The following is a 14070-nucleotide window of genomic DNA, read 5'->3' as shown; positions in this document are numbered from 1 at the left end:
GTAGAATCTCCCATCTTTATTTGCAAAGAACTCGGACACCAAGAACGTTCGCGATGGACGAGAACAGGTGGTAATCACTTGGCGCTATGTCCGGGCTATACGGTGGATGTGATAAAACCTCCCGTCCGAGCTCCCGTAGCTTCTGACGAATCATCCACGAAGTGTGTGGTCTGACGTTGTCCTGGTGGAACTCTACATCCTTCCTGTTGGCCAATTCTGGATGCTTCTGGTCGAGTCGCCGGCTTCAAGGGGTCCAGTTGTTGCCAGATACGAGGCAGGCTGTAGCGCTTTATACATAGCCGCGAAATTCAAAAGACAAAAAGAAGGAAGTGAGATATTTTCCAACCTAATGAATTATTATTTAAAACAATAAAGATTATTCCAATTACAAATATTTTGATCTTAGGACTTCGCATATTTTGTAAACCATTCGTAGGTTTTCAACTGATCAGTACTCACAAAGAGCTTATAACATAAGGGACCAGTTTCTAGGTCCAGTACTTGATAAACAGGAGTTGCACGGCAGCTTGAACCACACTATTTACCATTCAGGCGATTGATATTGATACATAGGACCAATAGATTAAGTTTCAGATAATTTTTACCAGACCGCTATATTTTCTGAATTTTAATTTCCTCAAATACTATACCTCCAAAAGCACACCCTTTACAAACTGAATGCACAAACATTAATTTCGCAGCTTTTACGAAAGTCAAAAAAATAGATAGATTTTTAGCTTCGATGACCTCAGCGATCAATACACAAGTGCATAGATACTTCTATATATATTATGTATACATACATATGTATGTGTGTGTGTGGGAGAATATAGATTTACAGGTAGAACATTTTGACAGAAATATTCATGTGCATGCATGCATGTGTGTGTGTGTATTGAATTTTGGCATGTAAAGTGAAATTAAAAATTGAAACTAATTCCACAGAGGAATTAGGTTACGAGCCGTATAGTATAGTAACAGTTACCTAACGAATTTGGTGCGACAAAGCAAGAGTGATGAAAATACGCTAACTCAACTAACAATTCAAAATTGTTGTTCGTTGTATGTTGCGTAATCGAGAAATGAAAATTCGACTGTTTGAAAAGTGCTGTGAAGAGGTGGAAAAAATATTTTTTTTTTACCAAATTTTAGTAAGCGAACCAACTTGCAGATAGACATAAAAAAATATCATATAAAATATATTCTACAATTTTAAAACCTTTTTTGATATCCCCGCCACGCTTTTTCACTAAATTTCCAAAACTATTAGTAAGTGAGGTTAAGTTTTGCACTAACCACATTCTTTTTTATTTTTGTTATTGCGCTTCACTTTAATATTGCAGTTCATAATTTATACTACATTCTGTTTACACATCAGTCACGGTTGATTTTAATTAAAATTTCATTAAATTTGCATGTGTCGCTGGTATTCCACGCGGAGTACAAATGCTAATATTTCGAATGCATATTGAATTCCTAATTTGTCATGCGAACAGCTGTGGTCATCATTTACATACACATTTAGTTACAAAACTCGCTTAAACAACAAAAACGATAGCAACAACAACAATAGCAACAGCTGCAGCAACCGCTTTAATTACTGTACATTGTACGGATGAGTGTGAAGAATTTATAGGAAATTTGCATTATCTGCAAGTAAAAAGTGAATCGATAATATATTTTGAGAGAAAGAGAGAGTAGAAGCGAAACGAGAAACCAAACATACAAAAACTTATACAACGTGTGGCAAAAAAAAATTAAAAAAAGTTTGAACAATTGGAGAACTTAAACTGAAAATAACAAAATAATATAAAAATAAAAAAAGAAGGGCTAATTTCGGGTGTAAGTAAATATTTTATAGTCCCGCAATTTATTTATCTACCCATTCATGGACAAAAAGTCATAGAGAATAGCAAAATATAGAGTATATGGAAGCTGGGAATAATTCGTGGATCTATTTCAACAATTTTTTCTCACCAAGCCATATTATATCCAAGATTTACCGTTTACTTAATTTCGTTAAGATATCTCACATATTAACATATATACGGTATAAACACCACCATCAGTTTGAAAATCCGAATATGAGGTATATAGGGGCTACAGGAAATATTGACCTGATTTTGACCTTTTTTGACCTTTTTTGACACTGAGGCACATTTTTAGAAGAAACACATCTCCATTGAATTTCTTTAGAATGTCTAATAGTATGTATACATATGAAAATAATCTCGTTCTAAGCTCGTTCAATAATCTACCCTATTACATATAGCCAAATGAGATTGTCAATTGTCAAATGTGTTGCATTTGTTGTTGTATTACACATATTTCTCTCGCTGTCGGCCATTGTTGTTTACATTTTCATTTGACATTTCTCTTTTTCTTCGCAAAATTATCGATAAACCTAGGAATAACGCCGAAAATCTAGTTGTATAAAACGAGATAATTTTATAATCTCGGATTATCCAGAGAGCAATTTTGTATGAGAAATCTCGTTTCTTAATTACAGATTATCGAGTTAAGTTCGTAAATGGAGATAATCTCGTTGTATGTAAACATAGTATAAGAGATTAAAGGGGGGGGGGGGGGGGGAGGGGGGGTTTGTTTCGTCGAAAAAAACCTTTTTTCATGAATTTTTTTAGAGAAAAGTATTGCTGTAGGTTTATTTTACTTATTATTATATGAAAGTACAACATTTGAAGAATACTTAAAAAAAGTTTTATCGAAAAATAGCGAGGAATAACGGATTTATCGTCGATCTCTGCAGGCACCTCGAAAAAAGATGTTGTGTGGTGACCAGCCTACAGCATCACTAGATCATCCGAAACCAAAAAATCAAAATGTTTTCTTTAGTTTATTAGTTTATCTTTCAATTGACGTCGAGTTTTTTTTAATTTTTCAATTTTTCAATTTTTGGTACCATTTTCAAGCCAAAATGACGATTTTAGACGAAAAAATCGACCTATTTGTTATTGTAAAATTGTTAGTAATTAAAATTTTTGGAAAAACTCGAAGTCATTCGAGAGCTATATATATGTAAAATATTTGTTCAAAATTTCAAAACGATCGATGCAGTAGTTTTTTCTGTAGGCTGGTCACCGACTTTAAAAATGACATATTTGGGAAAATCGATTCAAAGTTTTGTACACTCAGCGCAGGTAGCAGGAGGTACCGTTATTTAACCTGCTGTAACTTCGTTAGTTTTTCTCCGAATGACCTAAAACTTTCACACAATGTTCTTGAGATGTTGATGGTTCAGAAAAAAAATAAAAAAAAAATGACGAAAAAAAAAGTTGTCAAACCTTAACCAACCCCCCCCCCCCCCCCTTAACGAAATTTTCGATAAAAAAAATTGCATCAAACACTGTGATCCTCATTTTCGATATCTAGTACCTTTAAAAGTTATAGTCCGGTTTTTGAAAATTTTTTGGCGCAAGATGTCACAAATGATCAATTTGTGAAAAAATTTGTTCTGATATCTTTACTAACAGTGTGACATTTTCAAAAACTCGTTTTTTTATATTTTTGGCTTATACGTTATTTTTTACTTTCAAAAATATCCTGTCAAAGCTGTAAGGTCGTATCATGAATAGTTTTGAATAAAACCAAAGTTCTAAAGAGCGACCGCTCACAGGTAAAAGATAGTGGCTTTTCAAACGCGTTTTTCTCGAAACGATTTTTTTCAAAATTGTTCACATCATAACTCAACGAGAAATTGACCGATTGACCTCAATTTGAAATATATTTATTATAAAATGACCTACAATCCTTTTTTTAAATTGTTAAATTGGTATCCAAAAACGAAGATTTTCTTTACCTAAAAAACGACATCTTTCAGAACTACGCCATTTTGTTAATTCTTGATGTTTTTCAAAAATCGTAGGTCACTGTATAGGCAATGCTTTCAACTTTAATAACATTTTTAAATTCAGCTACTGATTCAGCCGGAATAATGTCAGCAGTTGGGGTACTTTTTTTTGGCACCTCCCAAGACAGCACATAACTCCGTTGTTTTTATTTTTGTAAAAATAAAATATAGCTGATAATATACCTTATTATGTCCGAAAAACTTTGAAACATTCGATTGAGTACTTTCTTCAGAAAAAATCTGGTGGTAGTAGTGGTCTTTACTTGGCTCTTTAATGGCTCTTTACTTTCATCCAATAATCATATATTGCAGATAACAATTTTGAGGTTTATAACCATAAAAACAAATTTTTGAAAATAAAAAAAAATGTTGTTTTAGACAAAAAAGAGATAGACCTTTACTGGATTGAAAGAGTGTGGTAGGAGAAACCCAATGTAGAAATATAAATAAAAATATTAATTCAAACTTAAAAAAATAATATATGATAAATTAATTAAAATAACTAAAATTTGGGAAAACATATATTTCTAACTTTCTTCATAATACTCACATCTGTTATAGTACCGCGAGAGATACGCACAAAGCTAGTCGCTTGTAACATGGCTGGCTTTTGAGCACGTACAGCGACCAACACCAGCATACGTTGATAATGAACATGTGAATGGACCCAGTCATGATTGTAAACGGCGTGTGCAATGTTGCTGCTCTATAATAGAAAGGGTAACTGATTAAATTAGAAACATAAGAATACCTGTGCCTGAGAAAGCAAAATAGTGAGGGGATTATTTTTCTCAAAGTTCGTATGGGTATTTAAGAGATCGATTGCATATGGAAGACAATGATAAGACCTAAGAGACCGAGTAACTTCAATGTTTTCAAAAACATTTCAGAGTTTCCAAACTGTTTGGAATCTAAAGAACAATACGAGAGATCTTACTCTGGATAAACTATACGATAATTTTGGTTCAAAGCTCTACTCGACTCATACATTTTAAAGTATTAAAGTCAATGTATTAAAGTATTCGTGTGAAAATATTCGAAGACTATCGATGCAGAATAATAATTTATTTATTATTACCTTAAATATTCTAACAAACAACTCACCGAATCGATCAGCAACTGCCCGTACTGACAGATCAAGCAAATTTGTACGAGCGATGAAAAGAGGAAAAGGAACAATTTAACCATGTAATCCGGTTCAGCATCCATAGTCATTTGGAAACCGACAAAACAGAGGACAAAGGATGAAGTCATGAAGTTCACTAAAAGCGGCACACCCAACACTTCATTCATGATGTCCGACAAACTGAAAAATAATAAATTTTATACAATCCCAATAACGTGGTTATAACTATTTGAACACTCACCTCAGCACATTGGCGTGATATGCAATTATGTCACAAAGAAATTTCATATCCCTGCAATAAGCTTCGTTCTCCAACGTTGTGAAACTCTGCGAGTTCAACTCTTTACCGTTAGACAGCTCGGCTTTCGATCCACTGTCAGCGCCCACTTGCGGCTGGTACTCGGTGATCTTCTGTGCCACATATTCGTAATGCATAATCATTTGCGTCGCCATGGCACATAGCACCAAATCGCTAGCTATCTGTGCCGAAGCCGCATGATAACCCGCGATGCTTTGCAAAGTATAGTAAAGATAGAAAGTCCAGTGTTCATGCCAATTCCAAGGAATATAGCTCTCATAGGGTAGCGTCTTATTGATACTGCGTACATCTAATAAACGATCGTAGATTTGACGTTGCATATATGGATAGAGATTGTACGTCCAAATGAGTACCATGAACATCATTGCGAAGCAGCTCATTACAATCGTGCTTTGACGCAAATGACGTCGCAAATGCATAATTTTCTGCTGTTGCTCAGTTCGCGGAAAGATGGCGTTCATCAGCTGCAGAAAGCGTTTCATCTCCGCTTTCTTACGCCACATAAAGTACATTTTTATGGAGCCGACGAGCACAAAGCCAGCATATGAGAGTGTCATGGTTGCTTGTATGAAATTCTTACTGACCATGAGGACTGCAAATACCAATTCGGAGAGTAGCCAAACGTTAACATTAAGCAAACCGAAGTAGAAGACGGCATCTTGTAGGGGACCACCATCCGTGTTCCACAAGTCAACGCCGACGCTGCGATAAAAGAAGTTGGGTATACGCAGAAAGGCTTCAAAGCGTATAATTTTTGACATAATTGATGGGCATACACGTAAAGGCGCTAAAAATAAAAATAATATATAATACAATAATGTTTATTGCTTTTACATTAGTTTGGACTGTGTCTGAATAAAAGAGATATCTTATAAAACTGAAAGACTTTCATATTTTAGTTGAGCGCGTAACTGTTATTTGAAGCAATACGATCATTATCAGCATAATTGGTCATCACTTCAGCACAACTGAAATTTCCCTACAGCTGTGGCGAATCTAATAAGCAACTGGTATAAGTCAAACAACTCGTATAAGCCAATTCGAATTTTAAGCGATTTGTGGATCCTTTGATTGTGTGGATCCCATCTTGTATCTTGTAAAGGGGTTTTCAAATAGCATGCTACAAAAGTAGACCGATAAGGATAGATTTTGACATTTATCTTCATTAAAGTTTGCCATATCATCGTGGAAAGCTATACGATCCAACAACGACTCGAAATTATCAAAATTTATTACCGAAATCGGAGTTAGTGACATCAACTTTAAGACTTCCAATTTATGATCGTCATAATCGTCCTGTCAGATCAACAATTGAGCGTCTAATGGAAAATGTTGGATCCCGTACCAGTGAGACAAAGAAGTACCCGTACTGTCGCTAGGGCATCAATTGAGGAAGACCCCAATCAGTCTCTCATAAATAGTTATCAAGCGTTAGACATCGTTGTAGCGAATTTTGCAAAAAGATCTTGGCCTACATCCTTACAAGATCAAATTGACACAAGAACTGTACCTGAGCTTGACCACCAGAATCGTCATATGTTCGTGAATTGGACTGAGGAACAACTTGAAAATGATCTGGATTATCATCGAAAAATCATCTTCAGCGCTGAGGATAATTTCTGGCTGAATGACTTGGTCAAGCAGCAATCCACACGTACTCCATGAGTCACTATAGCATCCCGAAAAAAATTACGGTTTGGTGCGATTTATGGGCCGACGGCGTCATTGAGCCGTACTTCATCCGTGATGTACAAGCACTGGCACTTTACGGTAAATGAGACTCACTAACGCCCAATGATAACCGACTTTATCGTTATTTGACTTTACCCATTTTGTATAAAATTTCGTAATTTTTTTTTTAAGTATCTTATTTACATTTAATAATCTCTCGGAAGATATTGTAGCAAATAAACGCTTACCTATGAAATTGGCTTACTCTATTCAATCACTAATATGATATCAAGTAAATATATTTAAACAAATTCCATTTACTTGCCTATATGCCTTCCATGCTACACTGTTCTACACCACAACTGATTCAATCAAAGTTTATATTAAATTAGTCAACGCTTTGTGTTAAGCAACAAGAAAACAATGATATTCGACTTGCTTTGTTAGCTTTTATAGCTAACCTAAATCTAATTTATGCCCACCAATAACTACTAAACCTATTATAGAGTCTGCAGACACAATTGAGTGTGCTGTCACTGGTGGAGACTTTAAATGTTAACATTTAATATTCAACCGAAAATTATATATATATATAAAGCTCATTACTGTAATTCATTGTCCAAAATGAGTAGCATGTCACATTATGAAGCATGCCACATGCATGCATATATGTATATGTGTTTAAATAAATGCTTGCAACAATATTTAATATAAACATTCATTAACTCGAGCTAATAATATACAATTATGTGGTTATTGCTTATAAAATAACCTCACAACACACACAAAATGTATTCTCATACTCACATAGAGGAAAGCTTAACCAACTTATGATTGAATTAATTTGATATTTAGTGAATACCCTGAAGGAAATATTGAGCTTCTTCTAAATGGCTTGAATGGTAATGGTAGAATGTAAACAACTTCAAGGGAAAAGATACCAATTAACTAAGGTCCAAATACTTCGTCAGTTTTCTTCTTTCATTTCTTGCCTCAAACAAAAACAATAAAAAATAAAGATATAAACAATCCCCAATCCCTAAAAGGGTTATTCATACAAAGATATGCTATACCAATCCTACCCTAATATACCCTACAAAAGTTCAATAGAGTAACGAAAATTTTCATATATATAGTATATGAGGGCTGAGGTAATTCCTGAATCAATTTCACTTATTTTCACTACCAAGGTACACTATATCTCACTTAATTTGGCTAAGATATTTCACATATTAACCGATTTATAAAGTATTAAGGTCTTTTTGAAAAACCTATAATTAGGTATATGAGAGCTAGGGGATGTTATGACCCGATTTTAGCCATTTTTGGTACAGAGACACACTATTAGAAGAAAAAGTCAGAGGGAATCTTTTTTAAATTAAAATATCTGAGAGATTTTCCGATATTTTCGGTGAAAAATTACCCTTAGGCGAGAGTACAAAAAAATAAAAATTTAAAGAACCCCAATCTCCAGAGTGGTTATTATTGCAATGATATGCTAACCAATCCTAAATGAATCCGAATATTTATTATTGCATATTATTAGACAATAAAAGTCTAAAAGCATTCAAGTTTTTGTTAGAAATACTAACCAGCCAAAAGAGGCTTCGATTATAATCGATCACAAATTTGAATTTGTTTTTTGTTCCACGGATGCCACTATCCAATTTGTATGTGAAATGGCTCGCTGATTTCGAAAATCGAGTTATTTTTTTTTTTTATGGATACGTTTTTGAGATATTTGCAATTTACCGTTATTCGACCCAAAAAAAAGGGTGTCTTCATTTAATCATGTATATCTCACTGACCAGTTGAGCAATCTTACTGCAAATTATAGAAAATAAAAGTGAATGAAATTTCCTAAAAATATTGCCTACTCCATTTTTCCATAGGCCTTATATTTTCTGAGAAATTGATTAATCACTTCGAGTTTTTAAATTTGTTTATGAAAAATTAAAAAAAAATAAACTTTGGCAAGACAAAAATGTTAAAACAAAAGATATTTTTTAAATTTTTTTTTTATTTTATATGAAGTCCTGTTTCTTTATAAAAAATTAAGCTACAAACGAACAAAATCCATGGTTAAATAGGAAAGTTGTACATGATCAAATAAATATATCCAAGACGCGCAAAGTCAATGTATACATATATGCGTATGTAGTGTGTAAAGTAGGGGTGGGATATCTGGCTATGCGCTGTTTCTGTTAAGTAAAAAGTCAATTTTCATGTCGTTTTTAGTTTTTATAAAGTCATTTATTTATATATTAGTAATATATATTAAAATAATGTGTTATTTTTGTCTTAAGTTGATGTTCTTACATTATAGTCGAAATGATTATGTGTTTTGTTTTGTCGTTTATTTAGTTTAGGATCGGTTTCTCTTATGAGAAACCAACAGTAGTCACCCATCATACCGACGTCCCAGAAACCTTAGTATCGATTCTCAATTAATTGAAACCTTTCGCCATGCTCGTCACTTTCGTCTCCGAGATTTGCCGGAAAAAAACTTAAATGGAAATGCACCTTTTTTTTTTGGTCGAATAAAGGTAAATTGCAAATATCTCAAAAACGTATCCATAAAAAAAAATTAACTCGATTTTCGAAATCAGCGAGCCATTTCACATATAAATTGGATAGTGGCGTTCATGGAACATTTTTGCTGTAAACCAGTGTTATTTATGGTTAAGAGGCTTTTAATTAGTAGCTGTTCAATTTAACATGTTCTAAATATAAATGCGCCGCAATGTAGGCAATAATTTTTCACTAGACAGTTAAGTTAACTGAAAGCAGCCGAACCACTCGTTATAATACTAGCCTGTGAACGTCTCTAAATTTTCGAATTAAAAAAGTTTCGAAGAACTGTTACTAAGTCTGTATTGTGGCTAGATTAAACTTAGCTTGCCATGAAGAAACTCATCCGGCGAAGTCCACTATACAAATCAATAATTCCCAGACTAATGGTGGATTCTACAAATAATAAGCAGACTGCTGACAATTAATGGATTTTCTGCCAGGAAATAATGATCCTTTAGAAAAATAAGCTTGATGTTGATCGGATAATGCAATATAAGTATATAGAACTCAAATCACTACGCAACCGTTTTCTCCAGTAATTTCCAGTTCAACGTAATTAACAAACTGCGCGCGTAAAAGCAATAAGATTGAATTGAATTCTTTTTTAAACGCCAAGGTGATTTTCTATGAAAGAGTAAGCACATGACTAACATAATAATTTAGTTAAACAGAAATATTTTTATTTTCTTTTTTCATCACAAAGGCACAATATTAAATTGTAATAATTTTCTTCTCGAAATTGCAAAGTTAAATTACCCAAAAGGACGGAAAACCAAATTGACTTCAACTACCCGCGAAGTATGATGCGAAAATTCAATTGAAAGTGCCTTAAATACAAAAACAAGTCGACACAAAATAGATTTTAAAGCAAATTAATAAAATAGAATTACTAATGTATAAAGGCCAAAGCGCACACATCTTGTGCAGCGCCTTTTTCCACAAGGAAATCATCATTTTCCACTTAATGTGTTCACACGCATTAACTCCGCCCCGCCTGCAACACCACTATTGCTAATGCAATTTTTATGCTCTTCCACACGCCTGCGGCACTTATGGATATATGTACGTATGTATATAGTATGCGAACCCTTTTCTATGCTTACGTTTCTATTAAAGCTTAACCGTTTTTGTTGTTTTTTCTTTATTTTTTTTTTGCAAATATGGCTTATTTATGCATAGATTTTCAAGTGATTGGATACCCGTTGAGCCCCGCAGTTGCTTTAATGGCATTTTAATAATGCCTGCAGTCGGTCTCAATGAAAGCAAAAGCGCATGTAAACTATGTAAAGGTCGTACCTTGCCTTGGGCTAGGTGCTCTACGCCTGAGATGCGCACCACAAACTTTACGAAGCGCACGGTGCGGCATAGTCAAAGGCGAGTTGATTGCAATAAATTAAAATCCATTAACGTGCTGATAACCCAGCAAAATAAATTATGCACATAAAACACGTTAGTCTAATTACATTTGCTTATTGGCTTAACGAGATGGGTTGAAAATGGTGAGAGTTAGTATACAGTTAAATAAAAGTGGAGTACACTCCACTGCTGCGATATGTTACGTATACGCAGTGGTGAACATTTACTGCCAAGGCGTATTAATGATAAATATGTACGAGTGATTATGAATCGAGGGTTATGAATCGGTTCTAAATCTATGTGGAAACTAAAAGAGATCTAATCAATAATAGGTTAACTTACTCATATTCAATTCTGGCAGCAAGTAAATAAATAAAAAATTTTAACCATAAAATCTTCTTGTCCACACCACGCCCTTGGAATGTAGTGACTAATTTTAATGAACTTTTGGAACACTTCATAAGCTCTATCCTAATCGATTTCAAAACTTAATCTTCATGATATGTTTTCCAATTTTTGTCAAAGAATTTGGATTAAATTATACAATCGTATCGTCCATTCGTAGTACTGTGTAGTCTTTAGTGATCCATCAGAATAAATTTATTCAGAAATATTTTGCGCTGCAGAACTGCCCTACTTTACTGAGACTTACAATTTCTTTGCCACGTCAGAAAAAAAATACTGTTGTCTCGGCAGCATTCTTCAAAATTATTTACAGAATTTTTTCTACAACAACAATAATAACATTACTATATTATTACGTATATTACATATTACTACGTCTAATAATATTTCAAAGTCATTTTAAAGATACAGCAGTTAGAAGAAGGAGCAATTCGAAGAGATCAGTTGACAGCTAGAAGCTTTCAACGAGTTTTCCTCAAAACTCTGTTTTTTAAGCTTTCCTCCATCTTATCCTAAAAACGGCTTGAAATTTTTAGGGTACACTCAGCACATATAAACGCATGGAACTGACTATTATCGATCCAAAATTCCTTATAATTTTTTATAGCAAATCTCAAATTCTCAATTTTTTTCAAATGTCTACTAAAACTCAAATGTTTAGTATATTCATTTAGTAATAGTTTATTTCATGCACTTGAGCTTATTTCTTTCAGATAAGCCAATCAGCCGGAATCGTCTAGGAAGTGCGTGCTCATTTTTTCGTGGCGGGGCTGTTCAAAAGGCTGTTAGCTCATGTTCTACACGATATTTTTATACTCTCGCAACATGTTGCACAAGAGTATTATAGTTTTGTTCACATAACGGTTGTTTGTGTCACCAAGAAATAAAAGAGTTAGATATGGGGTTATATATTTTTTTGGAAAAGTGGGCGTGACCCCGCCCCCAAATAGGTTTTTTGTGTATAACTCGCGAACCAATAAAGCTATATAAACCAAACTTTCTGCAGTCGTTTATTTTAGCTATTTCCTTATACAGTCCAAAAATGAAAGAAATCGGATAATAACCACGCCCACCTCCCATACAAAGATTATGCTGAAAATTACTAAAAGTGCGTTAACTCACTAACGAAAAACGTCAAAAACACTAAATTTTACAGAAGAAATATCAAAAAGAAGCTGTACTCAGGTTTTTTACAAAATGGAAAATAAGCGTGGTGTCGCCCACTTATGGGTCAAAAACCATATCTCAAGAACTACTCGACCGATTTCAATAAAATTCGGTATATAACACTTTCTTGACACTCTGATGACACCGGTGGAATATAGTAATATAAAATTAAGTGAGCGTATAGTCTTCGATATATTGTATCTTGGTGGTGAAAACGAGTAAAATCGGTTCAGGAATTACCTCAGTCCCCATATACTATTTATGACGATTTTCTATTGAACTTTATGCCGTATATATGGGTCGAATTGTCTGTTATCTTAATAAAAATATAGAAATAAATTGCGAGAGTATAAAATGTTCGGTTGCACCCGAACTTAGCTTAAAATTTTGTTAGCTTAAAATTTATATTTATACTGTCGAAATATATTTTATTAAACGATAATGAACTAAAAGCTTATCTATTTACCGGTCGTAGAAAAACGAATTCTAAACAAGTAAGGAATGGCTAAGTTCGGGTGTAACCGAACATTTTTTATACTCTCCCAATTTATTTGAAGCGATTTGGCCTATTTTCACAACATAGTTTCATTGAAATCGGTCGAGTAGTTCCTGAGATATGGTTTTTGGCCCATAAGTGGGTGACGCCACGCCCATTTTCCATTTTGTAAAAAAATCTGAGTGTAGCTTCCATCTGCCATTTCTTATGTGAAATTTAGTGTTTCTAACGTTTTTGGTTAGTGAGTTAACCCACTTTTAGTAATTTTTAACGTAACCTTTGTATGGGAGGGGGTCGTGGTAATTATCCGATTTCTTTCATTTTTGGACTGTATTAAGAAGTGACTAAAAAACAACTGCAGAAAGTTTGGTTTATATAGCTCTATGGGTTTGGGAGATATATACAAAAAACTTAGTAGGGGGCTGGGCCACGCCCACTTCCCCAAAAAAATTACATCCAAATATGCCCCTTCATAGTGCGATCCTTCATACCAAATTTTACTATTATATCTCTATTTATGGCTTAGTTATGACATTTTATGTGTTTTTGGTTTTCGCCATTTTGTGGGCGTGGCAGTGGACCGATTTTGCAACCTTCCTATGGTGCCAAGAAATAAGTGTGCCAAGTATCATCAAGATATCTTAATTTTTACTAAAGTTACAGCTTGCACAGACGGACGGACGGACGGACAGACGGACAGACAGACATTCGGATTTAAACTCCACTCTTCACCCTGATCACTTTGGTATATATAACCCTATATCTAACTCGTTTAGTTTTGGGTGTTACAAACAACCGTTATGTGAACAAAACTATAATATATATAGTTATATAATCCATACAAAACAGGCCATTGCCATAAATATTCGGTATTCTCGGCAGAGAGAATGTTACAGAAAAGCTACTAAAGCTCATCCACTTTCACGCAGATGAATACTAACCAGTCTCCAATTACTGTCTATTATAAACGGCAAATCCACGAGAGTGGCTCTTGTAGTATATGAAAAGGTTACTATATATGGGCATACATATATATTTTATGTGTATGTATGTATGTACACGAAAATATAGATACCCACCATTTTACA

General features: G+C 34.0%; 1 protein-coding gene across 1 annotated transcript in view; it reads right to left on the bottom strand.

The window, feature by feature from the left end:
- Window positions 1-742: 742 nt before the first annotated feature.
- LOC105218549 (odorant receptor 85c) overlaps window positions 743-14070 on the bottom strand; it is a 101634-nt gene continuing 88306 nt past the window's right edge. Inside the window, exons 2-5 of the mRNA XM_054229415.1 lie at window positions 5236-6100; window positions 4973-5174; window positions 4419-4574; window positions 743-1650 (exon numbers count right to left, since the gene is read on the bottom strand). Of these exons, the coding sequence (XP_054085390.1) occupies window positions 1594-1650; window positions 4419-4574; window positions 4973-5174; window positions 5236-6074 (1254 nt within the window). The 5' untranslated portion in view covers window positions 6075-6100 and the 3' untranslated portion in view covers window positions 743-1593. The remainder of the gene's footprint in view (window positions 1651-4418; window positions 4575-4972; window positions 5175-5235; window positions 6101-14070) is intronic.

Source organism: Zeugodacus cucurbitae, chromosome 2, assembly GCF_028554725.1.
Source record: "Zeugodacus cucurbitae isolate PBARC_wt_2022May chromosome 2, idZeuCucr1.2, whole genome shotgun sequence".
In the NCBI taxonomy this organism is placed as follows: domain Eukaryota; kingdom Metazoa; phylum Arthropoda; class Insecta; order Diptera; family Tephritidae; genus Zeugodacus; species Zeugodacus cucurbitae.
This window is presented reverse-complemented; position numbering and strand designations above follow the sequence as displayed.